This window comes from Natrix helvetica (genome assembly GCF_964273705.1).
Source record: "Natrix helvetica genome assembly, chromosome: W".
NCBI classification, from domain to species: Eukaryota; Metazoa; Chordata; class Lepidosauria; order Squamata; family Natricidae; genus Natrix; species Natrix helvetica.
The window spans coordinates 76751410-76778302 of NC_138555.1; the positions used below are offsets into that span (position 1 = coordinate 76751410).

The 26893-nt window shown below is 45.5% G+C and overlaps 1 protein-coding gene across 8 annotated transcripts; it reads right to left on the reverse strand.

Moving 5' to 3' along the window:
• Window positions 1-1832: 1832 nt before the first annotated feature.
• Window positions 1833-26779, reverse strand: LOC309400379 (heterogeneous nuclear ribonucleoproteins C1/C2). 8 transcript variants are annotated; one of them, XM_081968827.1, is made up of 9 exons: window positions 26567-26776; window positions 21081-21106; window positions 15588-15860; window positions 7343-7418; window positions 6700-6747; window positions 3731-3891; window positions 3352-3453; window positions 2344-2501; window positions 1833-2247 (listed from the first exon to the last, which is right to left on the reverse strand). In XM_081968827.1, the coding sequence occupies exons 3-9, from the start codon at window positions 15826-15828 to the stop codon at window positions 2164-2166; spliced, it is 870 nt and encodes a 289-aa protein (XP_081824953.1). In that variant the 5' UTR covers window positions 15829-15860; window positions 21081-21106; window positions 26567-26776; the 3' UTR covers window positions 1833-2163. The 8 variants fall into 8 exon arrangements, with proteins under 8 accessions (XP_081824953.1, XP_081824952.1, XP_081824951.1 ...); XM_081968826.1 differs by having other exon boundaries at window positions 7304-7418; window positions 26567-26775; XM_081968825.1 differs by having other exon boundaries at window positions 1833-2501; window positions 26567-26779.
• Between the last annotated feature and the right edge of the window lie 114 nt (window positions 26780-26893).

The window sequence follows — 26893 nt, forward strand, 5'->3', positions numbered from 1 at the left end:
AGAGTTAGCTATAAGGTGAGCAGCTATGTATTTAATTTAATTTCATTTATTTAATATGTATGTATGTTCCAGCATAACTCTGGAACGCCTCAAGCAATTTCAACCAAACTTGGTACACAGATGACTTAGTCTCTGGAAACAAATACTGTGGGGGTAAGACACCCCTAAGGGTGGGTGTTCTGTTAAGATGCAGCCTGTTGTGCCTTCAAATGGCTTCTACTGTACTGCCGTAAAATGGCTTCTACTGTACAGCGGCAGTGTTGCCATGGTAACAGCTTCACAGTAGAACAGAAGAAAGGATGAAAGAAGAGAAAGAGATGATGTTATCTATTCTTTTCAAGTTAGTAACACGGTTGTTAAGGGGAATCTCAGCTTCCTCGTTGACTTTGCTCGACTTTTTAAGCTGAGAGGAATTGAAGATATCCCCATCCTTGCAGAAATAAGGTTGTCCCCCCCCCCCCCGCCCCACCATTCTTTCAAAAAGCATGAAGACATGGTTTTGCCAGCTGGCCAGCGACCCCAGGGTACTACGGAGCTCACCAAGTGGTTGGTCCAATTGTCGTCAGGGGTATGCACAATTGTCCACTATGAAAGACAGAGAAGGGCTTTTGACTATACAGGTAGTCCTCACTTAGTGACTTCTTGTTCAGCAACCATTCCAAGTTACAACAGTGCTCAAGAAGACTCATGGCCGGTCCTTGAAGTTGTGGCTGTCGCAGTGTCCTCACAGTCATAGGCTCAGGATTGGGGCACTTGGCAACCAGCACACAATGGTCACAACTTCCCTCAGTCACATTCATCACCACTTGTGATCTTCACTGCCAGCTTCCACTAAGTCAAGTCAACGAGGAAGCCAGCCACTACCTGATGTTGTGCTTAATGACTGCACGATTCCTTAACAACCATAACCTGAACTATCGTTGTACACTGAAGATCGCGTTTAATTTTGTTGTACAAGGTGCAATGACAATAAAGTAAACTAAACAGTACTCCACAAGGGGGCTCTCTCCGGTAAGGGGAAAAATCCAACATTAGAAATTGTTGTGGCCCAGCAGGATCCGGTTGAGCTGCTGATGGACTCGGATAGCGAGGAACCATATGAGTCTGCCTTGGACGATGTGGAGGACCCTGTGCAGGTTTCAGACTCAGAGCAGGGACCAGAGAGGCTGTTTGGCCACCAGGAGGCGCCTGAGGCATGGAGCAGTGGGGAGGATCAAAGGCAGTTTGTCCCTGATGCTAGATTGAGAAGAGCTGAGAAATAGAAGCAGCAACTCCGTAGGCAGACTCACAGAAGATGATTAAGCACAGGTGGTTGTGGATTGGCCCCTCCCAAGAGAGATTATAGGTGAGGCGTTGGGAGGGGACATTTGCAGGAAACAACCGTTCGAATTAGTAGTTAAGAAAATCCACGTATTCTAGCAGTGTCTGTTCGTTTGGACTATCTGCGTTGCTTCATTTGAATTATCTGGGTTGCTGCAAAGCTACTCTATTGAATGTGAGTTGTCTGGGCCCTCAGCCAAAGGATTTGTTATCTCAGTAATTAAACAGTGGCAAACAGCCAAGCCTGTGTTCTGGTTTATTCACAGGCATGGAGAGGGGGGTCAGAACAAGAAATTATGTTTGGTCTGGACATTTTCAACATCATCAGGGCTTTTCCTGTCTAATACAGGATTAGGATAAAAAAATACCTGGGCAATGCTGACTTATCAGCTAGTAAATAAATAAAAACACACATCTGCCAAAATGCTACTTCGGGTTCAACTTCTCCACCCACCCTCCCCCAATCCAGCCCAGAACGCCGCTCGCACCAAAAACACATCAAGCCAGCCGTCTAAAAACAATACGTCTTTTTTTATTGTTAAGTCAATAAAGAGGTATCAAAATTAAAAGAGGAAAAAAATTACAAGGGATGGAACTGAACTAGAAGGAGCGGATGAAGGGAAATGGAGGTGGGACGACGACGAAGGGCCGATGCCAACAGAAGACACGAACATTGTAAAACACACGGGGCTGCGAGAGGGGGAGGAGGGCAGTGAGGAAGCAGCCAGCAAATGGGGGCGGGGGGAGGGGAAGAAGAGGAGACAGTGAGATGCGAGAGAGGCTCAATCAGAAGAACGCCATGTGGGCCAAGGAGTAGAGGGGGAAGAGAGGTATGTTAGGGTCTTAGGAGTCATCTTCGCCATTGGCACTGTCTCTGTCGTCTTCCCCTTCTTCCGGTTCCTTGTCGTCGCCCTTGATGGACTCCAACTGGGAGAGAGAAGGGGACAGGCAGAAGAGCCGAGTTAGCAAACGGGGAGAGCCGCCATCCTCACTCGAGGCTCTCTGCCTTCTCCAGCTTCGTACCTGGTCGTCTCCCCGGTCTTCGTTGTCATCGTCGTCCAGCAGGTCCCCTTCCTCAGCCGAGTCATCTGCCCCGGCCTCGGACTCCATCTTCACATTGCTCTCTTCTTTCTTGGTCGAGCTGCTGCTTTGCTCTTCTTCCGACTTGTCGTTCTTCAGTTCTGGGAAGGGAGGAAAGGCAGGCAGGGAATTAGAAACATTGGACGGCTTGGGGCTTCGTGGACATTTGGGCCTCCTGCCTATTGGCTAGCAGTGAAACTACAAAGGTGTGTGTGTGTTAACCCTTAAGAAAGATGATCCAAACTTCCCACCCCCTTCAACCATCCCAATATTTTTGGGAAACAGCAACTTCTGACGTTCGTATCCTGCTGGATAAGCTGCTGTAAAAAGCTTTTCCTCCATGCATGGAAGATTCTAGTGCTGCGAGTGGTGTGGTGGCCTAGAGGGGGAGCTCTTGCCTCACAATCAGGAGGCTGTGAGTTTGATCCTAGGTAGAGGCAAATATTTCTCTCGCTCTCTCTGGGCACAATGAGAATATATCTGCCGGGGGGGGGGGGGGACTCCACACTGGGGACAGAAAGAGCATCCGGCCAGTAAACCCTCAGCTCCAATCAGCTGCCCAGACTCCACCCCGCAAAGGATTATGGGGTCTTTAAAAAAGGAGGGTGGAAGATTCGAGTGAGGCATGTGCTCCTACAATGGGGTAAGAATATCTTGGGGGACCGGATGAGGTTGGCAGGAAGGATTTTAAAGGTTGCAGCATAAAAAGCCACACTGTAACTAGAGAAACCCCCTCTGTACCTACAAGGTGTCCCAAATTCCACCTATGGCACAAAAAACTAGCCATTCCCGACATAAGCTTTGTCCACATTCAAACATGAATCTCGTGGCGCACCTTCTCCCCTGGAGACTGAACCCCTAAACAAATGTTTCAAGCCACGCATGAATCCCACACGGATCACCATGCAGTTTCTCTCTCCCCTCCCCTCCCTCTCCCCTCCCACTACTTACTTTGATCCTTCTCTATCTTCTCAAGGCTTTCCAGAAGTGAATCCACTTTCTGCTTAATCTGGGTCAGTTCCTTCTTAATGGCTTGCAAGTCATCTCCTTTCACTGCAACACAGAAGAGAGGGATGCTCAATTCACGGGACGTTTCAGCACAGGCGCGTATTCAATAAGCATCAAATACTCCAGGAAACGCCTACAAATTTTTTTTTTCACTTTATCTTCTAAAAGCCCTCCTCTCTCTTCGAAGAGGCATTGCAGCCAGGTTGAAAAACAGGGAGGAGAGCAGACTTTGGAAGAACCCAATTTAAATAATACACAAAATCTCTGCAAACCCCCCCCCCCCCCACTTGCTGTAGACCCTGCTCAACGTTCCGACACCTACATTTCCCAGATTTGGAGGACGATCCCCGCTGCCCGCTCTTGGAGTTGAATCCGCTCTTCCCTCTGCGAGAGGTATTGCCAGAAACCCGCTGGCGTTTGGAAGGGACCACGGCCCTGGCAATGGGGGGCGGAGGGGGCACTCGTGCTTGGTAGCTGTACATCCTAAGGAGAATCCGAAAAGGAAGGCGGGAAAATATATATATATATATATACACACATACCTTAGCTTCAAAACCGCTTTGCGGTAAATCTCTTCTTGAGGTTTCCCAAAATACCTTTCTTCTAATTAAGATAAGCTAATTGCGGGCATTATGTACTCCTTTGAAAACAGCTCGGTGCTTTCTGTTACACCCAAAATATATCCCCTGGCTAAAGAAGACGGTCCAGAACTATTTTAGAATCAGAGTAGAGCTGGAAGGGATCTTGGAGGTCTAGACCAACCCCCTGCTCAAGGAGGGGACCCTATACCCATGATGGCAAACCTATGGCATGCGTTGCAGATATGACCCACAGGGCCCCGTGAACACTTGCGCCATTGCCAGCTGGTCTTCTATTTCCGGAGTAGACCAGCTGGTCTTCGCGGGCGCTGAAGTGCTTGAAAATGGTCTCAAAAACGACCCCAAAAAGACCTGAAAAAGAGCCAAAACCCAGGCTGATTTTCAGGCTGTTTGTGGGCCATTTTTCGTCGTTTTCAGGCCCAAACTACGGCCCGAAAAATAGCCAAAAAAACCCAGGCACGTTTGCACCAGCCAGCTGTTCTTAGGGTTTCTGGCACTCTGGCACCTGTGCACGCATTCCGGTTTGGGCACTCGGCGCCGAAAAAGTTTGCCATCACTGCCCTATACCGTTTCAGATAGGTGGCTGCCCAGTCTTCTCTTCAAAAACCTCCAGTGATGGAGCTCTTATACTTTCAACTCTGCTCCTTTCCCCTCTCTCCGAAAACATTTGATCAAAATCTCCCTCTTAAATGTTGTTAGTACAGTCAAGGGCAACCCATTTTCTTCCTAACTTTGAAGGGCAAGGGATCTCAAAGAGTTTTAATTCCCATTCATCTCAACGTTTGGGAGGTAAAGGAGCGTGCCCAGATATCCTCTGCGAAGTCGGAGAAGGGCACACAAGGGGATGAGAGCGTTAAGCTCACCCTCTCATGAATTAAATGGAATGAATATGCTCAGGTTCCAACAATTTCCCCCGTGTTGTTTTATAATTTCGAATCTGATTCACTGGATCTGGAGTTTGAGCCTAAGATGTTTGGGAGCCTCCATGCAGACCATCAGGGACCTGAGTTCTGTACTTTTGTTCTACAGCAACACTTTACTGGAGGGTGTGTGTCTGTGTGTGTGTAATGCTCCAGGATGCTTCTGTCTCAAACCACACCCCCCCCCAGAGAATTGTTTATCATATTACGAAACAGATGTGTGCCAACTGAGACCGTCTACCGACTCAGAATGATCCTAACAAATCTCAGGGGTGTCAAACTCGATTTCATTGAGGGCCACAGCAGGGTTGTGTTTGACCTTGGGGGAACCGAGAAGGGGGGGGGGAGAGGAGGATGGCCAGCTCGACGTCACTCGTGTCGGGAGCATCTGTGGTAGCCTGAACGCTTGTGCTAGCGAAAATGGGAGGTCGGGAGGACCGCGGTGCAGCCTTCGTGAGCTCCGTTTTCGCTGGCAGGTGGTTGCAGGAGGCCGTCGCAGCCAAAAACGGTGCGTGTCTGTCTGCATGCGGCCATCCCGAGCTCCGTTTTCTCTGGCAGAGGCACCGTGGGCCGGTCCTTCGTGGTTTCCAGGGCAGCTCTGCAAGCCAGATCTAAGCACCCCGCGGGCCTTTCGTTTTGACACCCCTGCTTAAGGTGGTTCAAGCCTATCTGAAGATGTCAGCGCTAACCGCCAAGTGGAGAATGAATTTCACCGCTAATTTATAGCCTGCCTCAGAGCTTCTCAGCCTCTTCCCTTTGGCTGTTATCTGCAGGAAATTCAGCCTTGACGGCATCTTTACTATGGGAACGCTCCAGGAGCATTTCACGAACCCAAAGCACCCATCCCTTTGGTGAAGGACTGCCTCCATCTTCTTCCTCTTCCCCCCTCCCCCCAGCAGCTTTGGCAGTGGCTACAAGACTGCCAAAACCCGGGCTCTTGCTCAATGCGCGAACATTACATTTCTGAGAATGAGCTAGACAATACAAACGACCTCCAGAAAGAGAGAGAACCTCGTGCTGCCTTTTAGTAGAACTGCTGAAAAGAGGGCGTGATTGCCAGCCACAAGAGCAATAACTTTTTTGGCGAAGAATTGCCGTCTAGCCTTTTGAGTTGTGTGCCCTGAGGGCATGAAAGCTATTTTGTGGAGCTAAGCTAAGCTAAGCTAACAACCTAATTAAGTTTTAATTCAAACGGAATGCAAGTATTTGTATTATCCAGTCATGTTTTTGATAAACATCTCTCTTTCTCTCTCTCTCAAACACATTTATTTATTTATTTTATTTATTTAATTAAACTTATTAGTCGCCCCCTCTCCCCACAGGGACTCGGGGCGACGTACACAAGCAACAGTCAACACAGTGTCATATAGAGGAGGTAAAAAATAAATAAATAATTACAATACTGAAAAAGGTTAAAACCTCAATAACATTAATAGTTTAAAAACTAAAATTAACAATTAAAAAATGGCCTAGGGGTGGATAAGTTGTCGAGTTATGCCAGGCCGGCTAGCCGAAACAGGTGGGTCTTCAGTTTACTGCGGAAGGAGCGGAGATCGGTTGTTGTTCTAATGTCATGCACAACTGAGCCTGTGCAATTGGGCAACAACTTTGGGGAGTTTTGTGGGGTCCACACTGAAGGCTTTGGGGAGGGGGTGAACGGAGCCCTAAGATTTTTTTTTGTTTTCTAGGACTGGGGTTTTCAGTTCAAAGCTGCTTTCCCCCACCAGGATTCAAAACACAAAAGCGGAGGAGAGTAATTTGACCCCACTTACCTGTCATAATAGTCACGCTGGAAGTCATAATCGAGGTCAAACGAAGACCTGAAAGACGAAGGGTGGAACACAGTCAGGTCTCGGGTAGGGGGGTATGGGGACCCCAGCCCCCCCTTCTAAAGGGCTGGGGATCACAAGACAATCCTTTAAACTTTCAACACGAGGAGTCCGCCCCCAGCCCAATTTAGCAAAAAAGTGAAACAGTTTAGATACAATGCAACAGTGAAAGCAAGCAGGGTCTCACCCAATTCCCCCTCCCTGCATTTCCCCCCCTTTTGCTTAAAAAAAAAAGCCATCTGCCGCTCGGCACTGTGATTCCCCCCCCCCCCCCGGTCTCATCCACTCCAAATACATCAAAGCCACACTGCGGTTTCTGAAAGTCAGCTGGATCGCTCCAAGCACATGCACAGACTCACAGGCGCATGCACGCACCCATCCCAATCAGACATTGCATCTTGCACCCAAGCTGGACAGTACGGCAAGCCAGAGGCACTGCTCATTCCAGAGCCCATTCCAAAATTAAATTAGGACATTTAAAAAAAAAAAAGAAAGAGAGAGAGAGAGCGCGAGAAGTTAAAAATAATGTAAACGTAAGGATCCCGACCTGACTAGAGGGGACGGAGAAGGTGGTGCAGCTACTGACCCGTACATCTCTGTGGCCGATCTCTTCACCCCAGCTTTACCCCGGTTCAACTTCGGCTCGGCAGCCAGATTAATATCTGAACGAGACACAGAAGCTCGAGTTTGAAACCTAGGATCTCCACGGGCCCTCGGGAGAAATCACAATTCTGCTGCCATGCGGGTAAATGCGGCTTTTCTCACCCGAGGAGAATAATTTTTCTCATTTCTAATTGCCGAGAGGTTTAAAAACATGTCCGCCAAATGTTGAAAATGCAATCAAACGCCCGGGCTTGTACTACCATAGTTGGTGGACTTGCCCAAAGGCCCAAAAAATAATAATAATTTTGGGGACGAAAATACGTACAGAGTTAGAGAAAAGGATAAAGCAACAATATAGATTTAAAACTAGAAATATTCTTGTGAGTTATTTTGCCATAAAAAAATATCAAAAAGGGCAGGCATGTTTGATACGACACATTTTGACAGCAGCGAGAATTGTATTTGTACAACCCTGGAAAAATGAAGAAACTCCCTCAGATGAAAATATAATTTAAAAAAAAAACCATTTGATTGTGCAGACATGGATAGGTTAACGCTAAAGATAAAGGATAAAGAAGACACAGAACATTTTTTTAAACTTGGCATTTGTTTTATCAATGGTTAGCTACATTGTTTCCTTGAAAACAAGACAGGGTCTTATTTTCTTTTGACACCCCCCCCAAAAAAATAAGCGCTTGGCCTTATTTTCAGGGAGGTCTTATTATTTTTGAGGTGCAGGAGGTGGCGAGCGTGGTCACCTCATGGCTGCTGCTGCGTTGCAATATTTTCTGGGAGGGCTTCTTTTCAGGGAGGAGAGAAGAGGGCTTATTTTAGCGCATGCGCTCAAAAGCCCGATTGGGCTTATTATCCGGGGAGGTCTTATTTTTGGGGAAACAGGATAATAAAGGTAGACATTAGAAGCTGGAAGGATATTATTATATATACAAGCAAAGAATATTATTACTATTATTATGTATATGTAAAAGGACCCAGACAATACACTATAAAATACATATGTTAAAGGAAAATGCATATTTTTTTTTTAAAAAAAGAAGTCGTTCCTAGCTAATTGCTGGGAGATTTAGGGTTATAACAATTCGAGAACACCAGAAAGACGACCGGCTGAAAATATTGTTATCTACCAGCTGTCTTTACTTATAATATCTGGAAAAGAAAAGCGTTCCACACGTTCTGGGGTTCAGTTTGTGGTCACCCATTCACACAGCCTGTCAAGGCATACAGATCTTGTAAGCCCCACCACCCCAATCCCTCGCTTCCTACCTGGGTTTTCCAGATAGGCAAGGCGAAGAGCAGACAATACACAGCCGTGGTCAATGGCTGGCGAATTAATTAGAGAGACATTCCAACCCCTTTCAACCAAGGGCAAACTGGTTCTTTGGAATACAAGGAATACATTCATTCTCCCCACCCCCAACCCCAAGGGGAATTTCAAGTTAACCGCAAAATTTCATCGGTTACACTGTGCACTTGTTCCTTCTCGCGCTCAGCCACACGTTCGTCAACACTTACGTGCTTGTTAACTATAGGCTGCCAGGCACTAACTTAGAAGGATGGATGCTCTGAATACAAAAGAGGGGGTGGGCTTCAAGACACCCTCCCACCTTTATCTCCCACAGGCGCTGCCTTACTTCGTCGATTCATAACGCTGGCAGCTGCTCTTGCCTTAATTTGCACATCTGGTAGCAGGGTGGATAAAAATCAATGATTTTTTTTTTTAAAAAAATTAAATCGGATTTTTAATTTTTTTTAATCAAATTTATTTTAATAAAATGCTTTTGGAGTAAACATCTAAAGATAGTTTTCTCTTTAAGATACATTAATAATTTAGTTTATTCAACATGAAATAGAGCTTAGTTATGTAGCGTGAGGCTGTATACTCTGCAATATTGGGACTGTCGGTGAGTCAACAGCAGGGAAGATAGAGGAGCCGTTGTGGGGCAGAGATGACAGTTGCTTTTTAAAAATAATGATTTAAATCAAGTTGATTTAAATCAAGCCTTTTTACTAGTGATTTAAATCGTCATTTAAACCGTCATTTAAACCGTGATTTAAATACAATACAATATACAATAGTAGAGTTGGAAGGGACCTTGGAGGTCTTCTAGTCCATTAAATTGTGATTTAAATCATGATTTAAATTGTGATTTAAATCACGATTTAAAACAAGATTGAAATCGACTTGATTGAAATCAAATCCACCCTACAAAAGTCCACCCACTTCTAAGGGTCTCTGCTCCACTTTTAAACAGTGCTGTTGTATACTTCAAGGTTTAGCTCAAAACGTGATTGAAATCAAGATTGAAATCGAATGCACCCTGCAAAGGTCCACCCACTTCAAAGGGTCTCTGCTCCACTTTTAAACAGTGCTGTTGTATACTTTTAAAGGTTTAGCTCAAATCTGCCTTCCATTTCAACTCTTCTTGTGCTAAGAATAACTGGGCTCTGTCTTCTGCCTGACCACCTTTCAAATATTGGAAGTTTACCTTTGTAATCCCAGCAAAGCAATCCCAGCCGTTGAAAACATTTGCCCTTATGTAAGTGAACATTCTTCTTAAACTGTGGAGCCTTGATCCGAAGGCAAAACTCCAAATATACTTTGCCTGGCACTGAACAGAACAGAATTACACTATTCATGAACTGGAGAGTAATCTTTTCCTGAGGCAACCTATTTGTGTTAATTTTTAAGCAACCCCCTTACTACCCCAGGTTTTACCCAATAGATGCCTAGCACTTTTTTTCCATGTATACAACTGTAGGAATGAGAGGTAAGGCTTACGTAAGGGCATGCGTAGAAACTACCATGACCTCAGTAGCTGGCTATCTTGGAAACCTACAAGCTCACCTAATTAGCAGAACCAAATGCAGGAATAAAGGAAAGGTGATGCACAGCCGTTATCTTTAGCTCATTAATTCACCAGAGCAAAGGCATGAGGTATCCTTGGCCTGAATAGTATTCTTGATTCTCTAGGGAAGATTTGGGGGAGTGAACCTGTTATTGCAATGTGTTGTTGCTCTGTGCTTTGCTTGTAAAAACTTTATAAAAGCCAAATAAACTCTGCGAGAGGCAGACAGATATTTTGGACACAAACTGCGTGATGGATTTCTGAAACCTACATACAACGAACCGCTCTTCCCAAATCAACATGAAAATTTGATTTTAGGGTTTCAATGCCTATGTTCAGGCGTGTCCCTTTCTGAACCTAAATCACATTACTCTCAGCCTTGTATCATTGGTAAATTAGATAAAGCGTTGCTTTATGTGAATGCACGACAAGAAGCAATGAATGGAAAATAAACAAGGAGAGATCCAACCAAAAACTAAGGAGAAATTTCTTGACAATTACAGCAATCAATCAGTGGGACCCCTCGCCTCCAGAAGTTGTGGACACTGGAGGTTTTTAAAAAGAGATAGGACAACGTTTTGTCTGAAATGATGTAGGGTTTCCTGCTTGAGCAAAGAGTCCCTCCAAGGCCCCTTCCAACTATGTTATTCTGTTAACTAAGCATTGATAAAATCATAAGAACTGGGAAAGCCTTGGAGGCCATAGAGTCTAATCCAAATTAAAATAGCAAGAGCAGTTAGACTTATACGGGAGTCGTGCGGTGGAGCTAGAGGTGGAGCTCTCGCCTTACAAGAGGCGGCTGTGCGTTCGATCCTAGGTAGAGGCAGTTATTTCTCTCTCTGGGCGCAATGAAAATACATCTACTGAACAAAACTCCGCATTGGCAACGGGAAGGGCATCTGGCCATTAAAACACCCCGCTAGTGTTCTGACCTACGCTTCGTGATACAGTAAAAAGCACATGCTTTGTCCCCAAAGCCCTCTTTTTATTTCGAAGGCTGTAAATTATGTTCATTCACAGCAAGTAATGAGTCCCAAATAGTTGTAAAGAGTCCTACAGTAGGCTGCCAAAGTCTTTCGGGATAAGACTGAAAAGCACCCACCTTTACCTTCCTTGATTGGCAATTAGCTTGGCAAGGCCACACGGAGCAAAGAGTCAAAACGGAGCTTCAGAAGGTAAACTGACCAGCATGAACAAGTTGCTTCCTGCAAAGGCTAACGTCCCTTTGCTCCTTCTTTATATCCTATGGGAGGGGCTAATCACCTCCAAGCCTTACTCCCTAGTCGTCCCTTCTGTCTTAACTGTTCTTGCCCTCTGGCAGCTCTACGCATGCGCGCACTAGGAACAGGGGGAGCCTGTTCCTCTGCCTCGCTGATGTCCGACTTTGGAGGCAACACGTAACTCCCAGATGGCCTTGGCCCCCTATCTGCCTCCGACACAGAGCCCTCGTCCGAGCCTTCCCCAGACTCCAGGACTGGCCCATGTTCCTCCCCAACCTTCTGTGTCATTTCTGCAGGCCGCCGGCGGACCACAACAGCTAGCTCCATTCAGTTGCCCAGACTTCACCCCACAAGGGATTATGGGCTCGTTAAAAGACGATGACTTAAGACTTATATACCACTTCACAACGCTTTACAGCCCTTTCTTAAGCAGTTTAGAGTCAGCCTGTTGGCTCCCCCGCTCCCAACGTTCTGGGTCATTTTTTTGCCCTCGGAAGGATGGAAGGCTGAGTCAACCTTGAGACGGTCAGAATCGAACTACTGACAGTGAGCTAGCCTACAATACTGCCTTCCAACCACTGTACTATCACAGCTCATCTAGTCTGGCATAGGATGGTCGGGCTTTTATTTTTTGGGAGCAGCCAACGAAGAGAGAGAGTGCCTAACATCTTTCCTGGGTAAACACAGCAGCATGCCTGCAAACATTTCCTTACGTGTTGGTGCACAACACCCGGTTAATATCCTTGGCACACTGCATAAAATGGGAGCGGCGAGGGAGAAAGAGAATGCCCCTATCTCAGAGGTGGACCACCTGACGTTATACAGGGCTGCCCTCCAAAAGCAGCCATGGAAAGCAGAAACGCATAGAGGAAGCCCTCCAACTTACAACCGTTCAAAAGTTGCCACGGCACTGGGGGGGGAAAGTGACTTATGACCATTTGTCACACTTACGACCATTGCAGCACCCCCCCCGGGGTCACATGATCAAAATTCAGGTGCTTGGCCACTGACTCCTATTTGTGACCCTTGCGGTGTCTTGGGGGGGGGGGGTCATGTGGTTGCAACCTTCCGACAAGCAAAAGTCAACCAGGAAGTCGGATTCCTTTCACCGTGTTACTAATTTAACAGCTGCAGCGCTTTCACTGAACAACTCAACTCTTAAAAAACAGCTGGCAAGAAAGAAATCTCATAAAATGAAGGGGGCAAAACTCACTTAACAAAGGTCTCACTTAACAAAGGGAGGTTTTCGGCTCCCTCGTGGCCTTGAGGTCGAGGACTAGCTATACTTCCCCGCAAACTGTGGCCCGCCATTATAAAAAGCCAGGGCAGTCTGGGGCGAAAAGAGCTGCCTCCTTAGCAGCAGGAGGATCCAAACTGCGTCGCGTGCTAGTAAAATACAACATGTCAGAGGCTCAGGTTACCCACAAAACTCCCTTCTTCGCTTTTGTTGCCAAAGAAAACCTAATATCACCTTTCATAAACAACCGGCTAAGCGGGAAGCGAGAGAATAAGCTAAAAGAAAAAATCTTTTTTGGGGGGGGTGGGGGGGGTGGGATATTGAGTGGGAAAAGCATCAGCAATTTTGTCTTCTGCTGGCAGAGGGGGAAAAAATGTTGCCTTCGGAAAAGAAAGGAAAAATTCTCTCCGGCAAGGCTTGAGCGTGTCTGAACTAGAGAAGGTTTTTTTTTTGTACCTGACATTAACAGGCAGGTCCCAACAACTGTTGAGAAGGGGGAAGGCAGCTTTTCTTGAAGGGGGAAACCTTGAATTTCTTCTTGGCTTCCAAGTTTTTTAAAAAAATTACTATTAGTATGTCAAGCATGATAGCCCAGATGATCTGAAAACACTCCCGAGCTACTCCTTCTTCCGACATTTATTTTCAGAGCTGTAAATAGGCAGGAGAGGAAGGAATCTGCGTTCTGGTGGTGGTGAGATTTTAGTAGTTTGGTTTCAGACAAAGTCCAGCGCTCGGTGAAGCCAACAAACTTTAAGGTAAAGGTAACGGTTCCCCTTGCACATATGTGCTAATCGTTCCCGACTCTGGGGTGGGGTGGGGTGCTCATCTCCGTTTCAAAGCCAAAGAGCCAGTGCTGTCTGAAGACGTCTCCGTGGTCATGTGGCCGGCGTGACTAAACGCCAAAGGCACACAGAACGTGGTTACCTTCCCACCAAAGGTGGTTCCTATTTTTTCTACTCGCATTTTTACAAGCTTTCGAACTGCTAGGTTGGCAGAAGCTGGGACAAGTAACAGGCGCTCATTCTGTTACGCGGCGCTAGGCATTCGAATCACCGAACAGCCGACCTTTCTGATCGACAAGCTCAGCATCTTAGCCACTGAGCCACAGCATCCCTGTGCCTTTATATACCCTTTAAAAAAAAGACATATGTTTGTGCTTTTCTCTAGTCTGGTTCCAGGTTGCAGAAAGCTCCTAGATCAGTGATGGCGAACCTGTATCACGCATGCCACAGGTGGCACGCGAAGCCATTTGTCAGGGCATGCAAGGCCCTGGCCAGCTAAATTCACCTTTTTTTAAAGCCATTTTTCGCCCTCCCCAAGCGCCAGAGGCTTTATAGGAGCCTGGAGAGGGAAAAACGAGCCTCGCCCGCCCCCCGGAGGCCCTCCGGAGGCTTCATGAGCTTCCCTGACGCCTTCGGAGCGCTCAAAACGACCCTCCGAGCAAAGCAGAAGTGACTTCCTGTTTGCTCGGAGGGTTGTTTTGAGCGCTCCGAAGGCTTCAGGGACCGTCCGGAGGCTTCCCTGATGCCTCCGGAGGGTGTCCGTGGAGGCGGGAGAGGCTGTTTTCGCCCTCCCTAGGCTCCTATAAAGCCTCTGGAGCCCGGGGAGAGCGAAAAAAGCATGTAAAAATAGGGGGGGGGTGTCGCGCCTGTAGTGCGCACATGCGCACTGGAGGGGTCGCGCATTACATTATGGGTGCAGCACGCCTGCACACAACCCCCCTGCACTCCCCCCATTTATGGCACGCGAGCCAAAAAAGGTTCGCCATCGCTGTCCTAAATCAAGGCAAAGACAGGCCAAGAAGAATATTTCCATTTAGGTAAGAGTTCTCCATTATAAAATCTGCATTCTGTGACTGCTTGTCAGCCCAATCGGGTAGATCAGATTAGAAATCTACTCTGTAGGAAGGTTGAAACTTCTTCCCTCCCCAGTATATTTAATTAGTTTAGTTTAGTTTGGTTTATTGTTCATTGCACCTCATACAGCGAAATTAAATGCCATCTTCAGTGTACATCATACCCAAGAAAACTATAAAAATAAAACAAAAACATAAAATCTTTCATGTTCTGTACAATTGAATTGAAAACACCTGATATTGCATTAATATTGCACTATACAGTAGAGTTCAATAGAGTTACTGCCCTGGGAGAGAAGCTGTTTTTCAGCCTATTGGTCCTTGCTCTTATTGTCCTGTACCGTCTGCCAGATGGTAATAGTTTAAAAAAAGGTTGCCCAGGATAAGGATGGATCTTTAAGGATGTTTTGAACTTTCTTAAGGCAGCGGGAGCTGTAAAGCTCTTCCAAAGAGGGGAGAGGGCAACGCATGATCCTCTGGGCAATGACGTTGACCCTCTGGAGTGCTGTCCTATCTGCCACTGTGCAATTGGCAAACCATACACAAGTGCAGTAAGTTAAAATACTCTCTAAGTGCAGTGGTAGAAAGTCACCAGCGGTTTTTCGTTCAGTTGTTTCCTGAGAAGCCTCAGGTAGTATAATCTCTGCTGGGCCCTTTTGACCGGTGCTGCAATATGAGCGCCCAAGATCAAGTCCTCTTTTATGATTACACCCAGAATCTTAAAACTGGCCACTTGCTCTCCATTGATAAGCAAGAGCTGGATGTCTATTCCTTCTGTAGTCCACTATTAACTGCCTCTACCTTCCTTTCACTCTCCGTTTTATATTCCTACAATGCCAGAAACCTCTTAACACACACACACACACAAACACACACAAAAAGGCTGCAACGTGTATCTTGTTTGCACAGGGAACTGTTAGCAGACCCCGGGTTGAACAAGGCAAAAAGGGAAACAAGCCGAAGTTCTTCTCCGCTAGAAGAACCGCCGCCGGCAAATTCATTGGGAGGACGGAAAAACCAGAAGGGCCAACCCTGGAAGTCGCCTTACTTACCAAGGACCTGGCCTGCTATCATCCTGCCATCCTCTCCCGCTACTGCAGAGCGGGCGTTGCGCTCGTTCACATACTGCACAAACGCAAAGCCCTTGTGCACGGAGCAACCCACAATCTTGCCGTACTTGGAGAAGATGGCTTCGACGTCAGACTTCTTGACCACGAGGGTATTGAGGTTTCCGATGAAGACGCGGGAATTGAGAGAACGGGGATCTGTCTTGTTGGTGACGTTGCTGGCCATAGCTCACCCAACGCAGCAGAAAGGCTAACCTGCTGCCGAGGCCAGGGAAAGGGAGAAAAAGATGGGTCAGCGAAAGGAAAACGGTCAGATGTCATAGCTTTTTACACAATATAACCCAACTGCACAAAAGACACAAAACGCACACATTTCGGGGGGGCCTCAGCTGCCAGGTAGCACTTTCTCAGAAGGAAAAGCTACCAGAGTGAAGCACGCTGGGAAATCTCAGGTGCATCCTGTCTAGGGATAAGATACAGTAGTTTTGGTACCCCCCAAAAAAAGTCAACACTAGGGGGAAAAAAACTCTTTCCTGAAAAGTAAAAATTAAGAGAAAAGAGAGGTATGTTTAACCATTAGCCTACCATAGTCCGCTATCTCAAGGGGGGAAAAAAAGCTGTACAAGGATTGGATATATGAAAATAATTTTGCCTAAGAGATGCAATGGCCTTCAGTACAAGTCAACTCAAACTGCTTCCTTTTTTTCCCCCCAGCATCAAGCATCTTCTGAACAATGTCAACTCGACTCCTACCTTAGTCCTGCTCCAAGCAGCATTCTCAGGAAAACCCAAATCTACCATTTCAATACGTGCTTTGGTCAATACAAGCAGCGGCATGGAGAAGACAAATGCAAGAAGCCCAGCAGACTTCAATTCAGAGGCTATTAATAAAATTATCAAGGGGCAATCTTCCCTGATTTCTTCTTTACAATGGAGATGAATCTATGAATAAAGGGCACCTAACGTTTTCGGGTTTCTGCATGTTCTACCCTTCACCTTCAATGCCAGAAAGTTAAGAGTTAAGAGGGCAATCCAAACCCAAATTAGGAGATTTACACGAAGGAACTAATGTTACCACAAGTCTCTGGCCCACAGATTTAGGCTGTGTGTTAGAAGGGTGACGTACTGGTGCTCTGTACATGGCCATGCACGCTGTGCTTTCTAGTAGCTCTCTGAAAGCTTTGACTTCTCCTGGTTACATGCAGGGGCCGTGAAGGTCAGAAAAAGGGAGCAGCCTCTAATAAGTTGTTGCTAACAGACTGTGCAGAGATCCAAAGCAGACCGTCCGGTTTTGGATTCAAATACCTGAACGTCCATTTTATGCATTGTTTTGTGATTTGAGGAAGCCCCTCCCCGCAAACAAACAAATAGCTTATCACCAGCTGGAACTTCACTCCTGTGCAAATTCTCAAGGGAGGCATATCTGGTTACAGTCTAATTTTGTTAAGGGCCCGGAGTAGCGTTTTCTTTATCCATATACTGTACTCACTTTCCCCTCAGGCTGCTTACAGGACAGAAATCAATCTATCTCTCTCTCTTATGTATGTATGTATGTATGTATGTATGTATGTATGTATGTATGTATGTATGTATTGTCTATGTTCAAGCATCACCCTGGAACGCCTCCAGCAATTTCAACCCAACTTGGTACACAGACGACTTTCTCTCTGGAAAGAAATACTGTGGGAGGTAAGGCACCCCTAAGGGCGGGTGTTCTGTTAAGATACAGCCTGTTGTGCCTTCAAATGGCTTCCACTGTACTTCGACTGTGCCATGCTAACGACTTCACAGTACTCCACAAGGGGGCTCCCTCTGGTAAGGGGAACAACATTTGAAGTTATGTTTGGTGGTCCGGACATTTTCTCTCTATAAATAAATACCTGGGCAACACCGGGTTATATCAACAATGTTATTAAAATGGAAAGGCGGCTTCTGTTTGCCAACAGTCTAAACTTTGAAGGGGAGGAGACAAAGTGAAGGATGGAAGATTGGATTTGGTTGTCGAAGGCTCCAAACTTTTTCTTGCAACAAAGTTCCCAGAAGGCTGCATGTTTTGTCTCTGCCAATCCCAACCCTTCAGTCCCAGCTAATGAGCACACAGCTATCTAGGACAGGTGCACGTTTAATGCACATGTGCACACATGAACTAAGAGCAAAGGGCCCCAAGGCGGACGAGTGAAACGAGATTTAAAGTAGGAATGACTTTCACTGCCAGTATTGAACTGAACCCTGTGGCTAGTAGTCCAGTTGACTAAGGTTCTCTCTTTGCTGCCTGATAACTGACTTGTCCCTAAACACTGAAATCACAGCGTTGATTTGACCTATATGTAGACAGAATTAAACAAATCCACTTAAGCCTTCTTTCCTTCCACTCAACGTCTCCTGCTTCAAAGAAACCAAACCCTCATGCCTCTAACGAAGAGCACAGCAAAAGCTTTTTTGTTTGAAACGGGTTGTCTGCTTCATTGCTCCTCCCTTCTTCTGTTAAAAATAACTTCGATTTCTGCAGAAGCCAGGTGGTATTTATTTTAGCTAAATCAGCCCAGAAAAAAAAAAAAAGTAAAATGAATTAAAGCCCTAAGCAGCCTCAAGTGCCAGGAACGGTTTCTTTACTGGAAAGTCTTTTACAATATAAATTTATCTGTGTGGCCTACACCTCTTGTTTTTTCTTTAGGACTTCAAGGTGGTAGCTCCATCTCCAGGTTTTGCTGAAAATTGTAAAGTAGATCAGACTTAGGGAGAGTGACTACTACATAGATGTCCGGTGGTTGATGTGGACTCTCTATACCAGTGGGTCTCAACCTTCCTAATGCAGTGACCCTTTAATACAGTTCCTCATGTTGTGGTGACCCCCAACCATAAAATTATTTTGTTTTCCGTATTTTTTTTTGAAAATATGTGCTTTCCGATGGTCTTAGGCGACCCCTGTGAAAGGGTCGTTTGACCCCCAAAGGGGTCCCGGACCCACAGGTTGAGAACCACTGCTCTATACACAAGAGACAAGAAATTCTGCTCAACGAGTCAAACATCTTGAATGGGGAATAAATAACAGGTCATTTCTTTCCCCATATATGACAATACTAAACATGCCTATTTGTTAATACTTTCAGTCAGAATCTGCCTTCCTGTAGTTTAAATACTTTAATTTAAATCCTACGTTCTGGACTGATATAGGCCTTCTGTTTAACTTTCCATGGGTTAAATCTTCTCAAAACTAAATAACCCCATTTCCTGCAGCCTCTTCACAAGACACAAAGCAAATGAGTTTGGCCATGAAGCAAAATTGTTGCTGGTCACTAGAACTCTCATAATAAGCCCTCAACTGTTGTAAAATTTGAATCCATGAAAACTGTATTGGAAGCTAAATGTTTTGCAGAGGTATCACATAATTTGTTTAACAAATTTACCCATTATGTTAAAAAAAGCCTCTACCCCTGGTCAGTGAAGATGGAGAAAGATAAAGGGCTATTTAGAAATAATCTTCACTCCCAGGTTCTATTGCTAGAGCATAACATTTTAAGATGTCTTTCCCCGAGAAGGGACAAACTGACCCACTTTTTGTGACCATTCAAGAGCCTCCCATGGAGTTCCTACAAAATTTTGTTCTTCTACATCAGGGTTCTCCAAACTTAGCAATGTTAAAGACTTGTGGACTTCAATTCCCAGAGTTCACTAACCAGCATGGCTGGCAGAAATCTGGAAGCTGACGTCCACAAGGATTTCATGTTGCTACGTTTGGAGAGCCCCGTACTATATTATAGACTTCCTGCATTCTGAAACTTCTAGAGTAGCAACTCTATCACGTTTCCCACAGTATATTGGTTAACGTTACATTTGTTGTTTATGACACAACTTCCCAAACAGTGCCTGGTTGTCTTTTGTGTTTCCTTCCCTTTATTTAGCTTTATGCATATTTCAGCAGACTATTACTGCATTTTGTGATATTTGCAAAGCATTTGAGAAAACCTCGGGGGACTGCAGTGGCCATTATTTTATAGCTATGTACTCTGAAATTCCAAGAAAGCAACTTTTATTACATGTATCCTACACAATTCTGAATTTGGAAGACTCTTTTTTTAAAAAAAAAAACACGGGAGATCGTTTAACCCAGTATTGGAGTCTATTGTAGCTCCACTAGCTTTCAATGTATTTTGCCATTTCCCCAAGATCAATCATCTCTGTGAGCAGCTGGATCTACACATTACAGGTAGTCCTTGACTTACGGCCACAATTGAGCCCGTTCATTTCTGTTGCTTAAGCAAGGCAGTGGTTGAGTCCTGCCCCCTTTTATGACCTCTGTGCCACAGTTGCTAAGATTAAATGAATTCTGCAGTCATGAAGTGAAGCTGGTATTCCCCCCACTGACTTTGCTTATCAGACGTTGGTTGGGCAGATCGCAAATGGGGATCATCCAGGACACTACAACCATCACAAATACATGCCAGTTGCCAAGGGCCTGAATTTTGACCATGTGACCATGGGCATGCTGCAACGGTTGTAAGGGTGAAAAACGGTCTTAAGCCACTTTTTTTTTTCCCGGGGCCGTCGTTAAAAGTTGAACGGCCACGAAACAAATACTTGCAATTTCAAGTCTACCTGTATGCAGTTCCATTAACGCTCCCGAAAAGGACATTGTGCTTATTTATTTTGAGGCCAGGGTTCGAACAGTGCCCTCAGGTAACGCCGTACAGGTGCATACACTTTAAGCAAGATCTTTAAGAGGGGATGGCCTGGAATGAAGCCAACGCAGCCCCTTACCATCAGCCAAGATGGGTATGCCCCTGCTCCATGCAAGGCTCCGCTGGTAGCTGCCTCTGTTACTCCAGACTGGGCATCCATGACGGCGCTTGTGGGGGGGGGGGGAGAACGGTGCAGAGGGAAAGACCAGGACGGGAACTGAGAGGGCATGAAGGGGCGGAGTGGGGCCTCTGACTGGGGGGGGGGGGGGGGAGAGGCTGTCACTACTAGAGAGTGATCAGCCCCACAGGCAACAGTGCAGCAACAATTGAAAAATCGAATAGAAATAAAATATTAAAAATGAAAAATAAAAATAAAAAAGCGTAGAAACTTCCTGAGTTGTTCAAGTAAGTTCTGGAAAGATTATCAGGTTCTGTTCTTGGCAGCCAGGCAATCAGTGAGGGAGGGGGGAAAAAAGAGTTAAATGCGATCAATCCACTTTCTTTAAAAAAAAAAAAAACAAGTGTTTTAAAAACCTGGTATGTATGTTTTTCCTCCCCAAGGGGTTATATAAAAGCCCAGAGTCAGTTAGGATCATTCAGAAAAACTCCATTTTCATCTGGTTAAAAATCAGCAGTCAATTTTTTTTTTTAAATCATCACCATCAGCAAAACACATCATCATAGTCACAGTCACCACCATTATTGCAGCAATAATATCAATAAAGTAACTAGCAACAACGATAAAAAGGAAATCAGTGGAAAGGCAGGAAAAAAAATGGAAAAAATTGGAATAACTTACTGTAGCTGAAGATCAAAAAAATCTCGCTGTAAAAAAACAAAAATAAAAATAGCCCAGATTAGAAAAACGGGAGGTGTAAAAAGGTCAGTCAATAATGCTTTTTTTTTCTTTTTCTGTCCTTTTTTCCCCCCCTTTCAAGCTCTCATTCCAGCCACGGTTACGGCAAAACCTGGCAGAGGACAGAGAGTTCCTGGCAGAAAATAATCCAAGCCCTTTTTGAACACCATTTCATTCTAAAAATGGCCTAAGAAAGGCCAGCTGATACGAGGCTAAAAGGTTCTTCCTCTAACCCAGCTGCTGCAGGGGGGAAAAAAAAGGTGATTTCCCCCCCCCAAAATTACATTTTTCAATCCATTTTTTTTTGCTTGACTGCAAGGCAACACTGGGCCGCAAAGGCACCGTTTTATTCAAACAAACTTGTACTGAGACAGTGGGAGAGGAGATGCGTGTAGTGGGGTGGGTAGGGTTTTTTTTAAAAATAAAATAAGAACAAGCTGAGCTCCAGTGAAGGAAGGGTTGGGGGTTTTCTCCTTGCTGCCCTGTGAAAGGAGAAGGGACAGGATGAGTCAAGGGTACCCCAGAAAACTTTGCCCACATCTCCCAGTTTCCTCCCCCGCCCCAGAGAACCCCAGCTTCCGGTCCCATGTGGCTACTCCCAGGTCACAGCAGCCGCTGAAGCGTGACTAAGGTCTTGCCATGTCTGCTTGTTGCCAACAGGTCGACTTCAAAGTCACCTGCAAGCTTGTGATAGGTAGCTCATACAGATCTCTAAAGCAAAGAGGAAGAAAACTGAGTAGGTGCACACTACACACACACACACAAACACACTGATCAAGGGAAAAGAAACAAGGTATATACAAAAAGGGCATGCGCAGGTGTTCTGCTAGGTAAAAGCCCCAGCATTAGAGATTGCTAGAATTCAGATATCACCACTTGTCTACCTTTCCGCTCACCAAGCACTCAAATGCCAGGTAATTGGGGCAGAGAAGTCACGCACCTATGTTTTCACCCTTGCCTATTTTAAATTACAGATAGTCCTTGGGTTAAGAATATAATAGAGCCCGCCAATTACATTCATAACCCGAGGATTTGTTGGAGTGAATTGCATATGTGAGCATTCCCTGCTTTCGCCCATGCATTCGCTAACTGAATGCACCGGTCGTTAAGTACACATGAGGTCTCTCAGGGTGGGGAAGGCCGTGGGGAGCCTGGTGATGGCACAGGCCATCTGCTTAAGGCCTCCCCCACTGACATACCTCATCATCCCCACAGGTTTCCCCACCCACCATCCTGCCACGCCGGGTCACTTACCTTATGAAGATCAAGCAAGCGGTCTTCTCTCCAGCCAGTCTGCTGTGCAAGATCATGGCGGCCGGAAGCTTCCAGTCTCCACGCAAAACGATTTCACTCCCTCAAAGCAAATCCTGGCAGCTTGCAAACGTTTTGCGTGGAGAAGCAAAGCTTCGGGGGGAGGAGGGGGCCCCTAATCTCGCAGCCTGAAGTCCCGTGATATCACGGACACCCCCCCCCCCAGAAGCTTCCAGCCTCCGCGCAAAACGTTTGCAAGTCGATCGGATGCTGGAAGTGAAATCGTCCTCCTCTCAAAAGAAACCGTGGCAGAGAGGAGACAGATCTTTGCAAGTCGAGCCCGGTGCAGCAGGATGGGAGGGAGAAAATTGTGGAGACCTGGGGGGGGGGGGGGAGCACAGATAGGCAGTTGTGGTGGCTCTGCAGTTGTTCATAAGGGTGAACAATTGCTGTGCTGTGGGTGCTGCAACATTGGCAATTTTGGGGCTGCGTTGTAAACACTTGGGGGGGGGGTTATTGCGTAACTTTGAAGTCACTAAGTGAACTGTCGTAACTCCAGGGTATTAATTTCACTTTCCCCTGACACCTCAGTGCTGTTTTGTCTGGAGGAGAAACAGCCTGCCTTTCAAATGATCAGTCTGATCCCAAATGCAGCAAGGTGCAAGCTTTATGAACAAGCCATTTTGGAATTTATCAGAGTAACGTGTGAGTAAAACCTAACTCTCTACTCAGAAAAAGCTTTTCCAGATCAGCTTACACAAGTTGTTGAGCAATTCAAGTTGCGTGTGGCCGTGGAAGCTTTCCTGACGGTTGGGACAGGTAGGTTTTGGTAACAGAAAGCTAGGAAAAGAATTAAGTTTAAAAATGGGAAAAGAGTGTATAGGTAGTCCTTGGCTTACAAGTTGGTTCGAAGTTACATCACTGAAAAATGTGACTTACAGAACTAATTTTCATACATACCCTATTTCCCCCCGAAAATAAGACCTTCCCGGATAATAAGCCCAATTGGGCTTTTGAGCGCATGCGCTAAAATAAGCCCTCCCTGACAATATTACAACACAGCAGCAGCCCTGAGGTGACCACACTCGCCGCCTCCTGCACCTCAAAAATAATATTATCTCCCCGAAAAGAAGGCCAAGTGCTTATTTCGGAAGTCAAAAGAAAATAAGACCCTGTCCTATTTTCGGGGAAACACGGTACAATCATTTCAGTATCTCCAAGATCATGTGACTAAAATCCAGATGCTTGGCAACTGGTTCATATTTATGATGGTCAGTGTCCTGGGGACATGTGATCCCAATTTGAGACCTTCTGACAAGAAAAATCAATGAGGAAGTCAGATTCACTTAACAACATATGACTAACTTAACTGCAATGATTCGCTTAACAAATTGGACAAGAAAGGTTGCAAAATGGGCCAAAACTTACTTAACCAATGTCTCACTTAGTAACATTCAATTCTGGGCCAAAACTTACTTAACCAATGTCTCACTTAGTAACATTCAATTTTGGGCTTAAACTGTGGTTGTACCCGTATTGGTGGATGGTCAAAGACCAGATAATTCATTTAGGATTGCCTAGTTGTGGATTTAAATCCTGGCCTAGAGCAAATCTTTACCATTATCTCATCCACTGCAGTACAATAAGAATATCGGAAAATTTCATCATTGACCTGTGTGTGTGTAACGTGCAACTTATGAATGGTAAATCTGTGTCTTTTTCATGCTGAGGATTACATGCCGAGGAGGTGCTATGATGAGATTCAGGAACAAATTTTGAACTATAAGTGGTACTCAAATTTATGACCACAGATGAGCCCACGGCTAAGCAAGACAGTTAAGTGAATTTTAGCCCATTTTACGGTTTTTCTTGCAGTTGTTAAGTGAATCACTGCAGCTGTCAAGTTAACTTTAAACCCAGTTTAAGTGGGTTGACTTTACTTTGTCAGAAGTTCACAAAAGGGATCACACGATTGGACACTGCATGTATCATAAATACATGCTGGTTGTCAAGTGTCCAAATTTGTAACCATTGAAAATGCTGCAAGGGTTGTGTGAAAAATGATTGTGAAGACATTTTCAGTGCTCTTGCAACCTCAAATGGCTTTCAGCCGAGGATTATCTGTCCTGCGTATCCAGAGTGTTCTTAGGTTATTTGCATTGCAGTTCCACCTCCTACGTTACAACTTCAATAACTGGACTGGTAGCAAGGTAACCTGGGGCTCTGTTAACACACATGCAGAATTCTTGCGTCAGGCCAATCTGCAACCGCACTGTTTGAAAAGTGTCAAGATTGGCATGGCTTTCTTGCCAAAAAAAAAAACACGTTGTGGCTTTCAACGTGAGACTAATCTATCCTACAATACAAACTGCTTTTCAAACTTTCATTTTTCATATCAGGGACTGCAAGCAACACGAAGAGACAGAACGAGATACAAAATATCCCACCCTGCCAACTGGTTTTCAAAAAATTACAGATTTCCTCCAAAATCTGAGGCCTGGTGCGAACTGGCTCGCGCAAGTTAAAAAAAATTAAACACAAGTTCAACAAAGAAATGCATTAGGAGTTGCATCATTTTTGTTGGCAAATACAGCATGGTTCCTTTCTATCAAATAAATAGCCAAGCTAATTTCAGAAACTTGCCTTTATGCTAGAAATATAAAACAGGTCCTTCGGAAGTTTGTGTCACTTAAAGAATGTCAAATCTTTTGTGGGAGCAAATACATACTGAATGCAACTTCCTTTGTTTACACTTAAGGAATATATTTCTATTCCTAAAAATGCTATGTACTTGTTTCAAAATGAACATGCACCCCCAAAGTGCCAAATCCTTAAACTATCTATTGTAGTAATTCATGAAATTGCACCTATTTTTATTGCTCCAACATAAATGTAGGTCAGATAACGGTCCCAACCTATATAGTGTGCCAATTCTGCTGCTTTTAGGCGTTTTACCATCGAATTAGCCTTGGTAGCCTATGAAGAATACGCACATTTTTTTAAAAAAAACTGCCCCCAAAAATCACAACCTGATTGTGTTAAGTGTGCCAGTTCTGATGCTTTTAGGCATTTTACCATCTGTGATTTAGCCTATGAAGAGTGCCTGCGTTTTTTTAAAAAATCTGACTTACATTATAATCTGATTGTGGTAACTGTACAATAAAGTGTGCAAATTCTGATGCAGTAAATAGTAACAGAGTTGGAAGGGACCTTCGAGGTCATCTAGTCCAACCCCCTGCTCATGGAGATCTACACTAAGAATTCGAAGCGCCAAACTTTCTAATCGACAAGCTCAGGGTCTTTTAGGCATTTTACCACCTGCAATTCAGCCTCGCTGGCCTATGAAGAGTGGTTTTTTTTTCAAAAAAAAAATCCTGGTAAAATCTTCATATTGCTCCTTAACGAAGAAATATCTAGATTTTTTTTTAACAAATAAGGAGACTGTTACTTTCCTCCTAAGGTTTTTTTTTTAAAGGTCGGTTTAACAGCCCTGGGATCTCCTGGTGGTCTCCCATCCAAGCAACCCCCCCCCCCCTTGGTTTTGTGCTTAGCCTCCCTGGATCCGGTTGGCTGCGTGCCACCTTGCTGAGGCCTTTGGCATCTTGTCTTCCTGGCCTGTCAAAGCCAGATTAGGCGAATTAGATCCGACCCTGAACGGCCAATAAAGGTCAGGCCCCATCCAAGCATGTGTCTTAAGGCGGCAGCCATACCTGCGAATGGGACCTGCGCGCGCACCCTCCACACGCTTCTTATACATTCAGGCGGCGAGGCGCACTCCATTATCGCTTCCCGTACGTTGAGTGCTTCTTACAACCTCATTCACGCATAACGTACCACAAACACACACACACACATACATTTTCCTCTCTTTCGCAGAACGGAAGAATCATGAAAGCAGTCCTCCTTCTCCCCCCTTTGTGCCCAGCATAATGGTCTCTCCCAAATAAGCCCTCGGCTTGGATTACACCAATACAGTGAATGGAGGGGGGAGGAAAGGAGGTGCGAGTCCAAAAAGACCGCCGCGGAGACCAAAACTGAGGGGCGTGTGGGCAATACCATTATCCAAACTCCCCTCCCCCTCCACAAACAAAACACACACACACTCACAAGCGGGGGGGGGGAAGAACCGTCGCCACTCTTTTTCCCTCAGTCGTTTTTTCTTCAGGCAACGAACTCACCGGGAGGCCCCAGATCCAGCACGCCGCCGCTTTGCTTATCTAAATGACTAATTTTTGTAACCGCACACCGCTTCGCCCTCTCTTTTTCACAGCTACGCTCGCCTCATCCGTGCTCCAAACGCCTCACAAAATGGCGCCACAGCTGCCCTCTGCGCCGCGCAGCCGGGTCTGGGAAAGCTCCGCCCACTCTTTTTTTCACGGCTCGTCCGCTCTCTGAGGTAACTCTTCTTACCCCCGACCGCGCTCATTGGACACCGATCAAGCGCGAAGCCAATCAGCGCACGGCGAGGATGGGCTGGAGGTGGGAGGAAGACGAAGCAAGCTGGT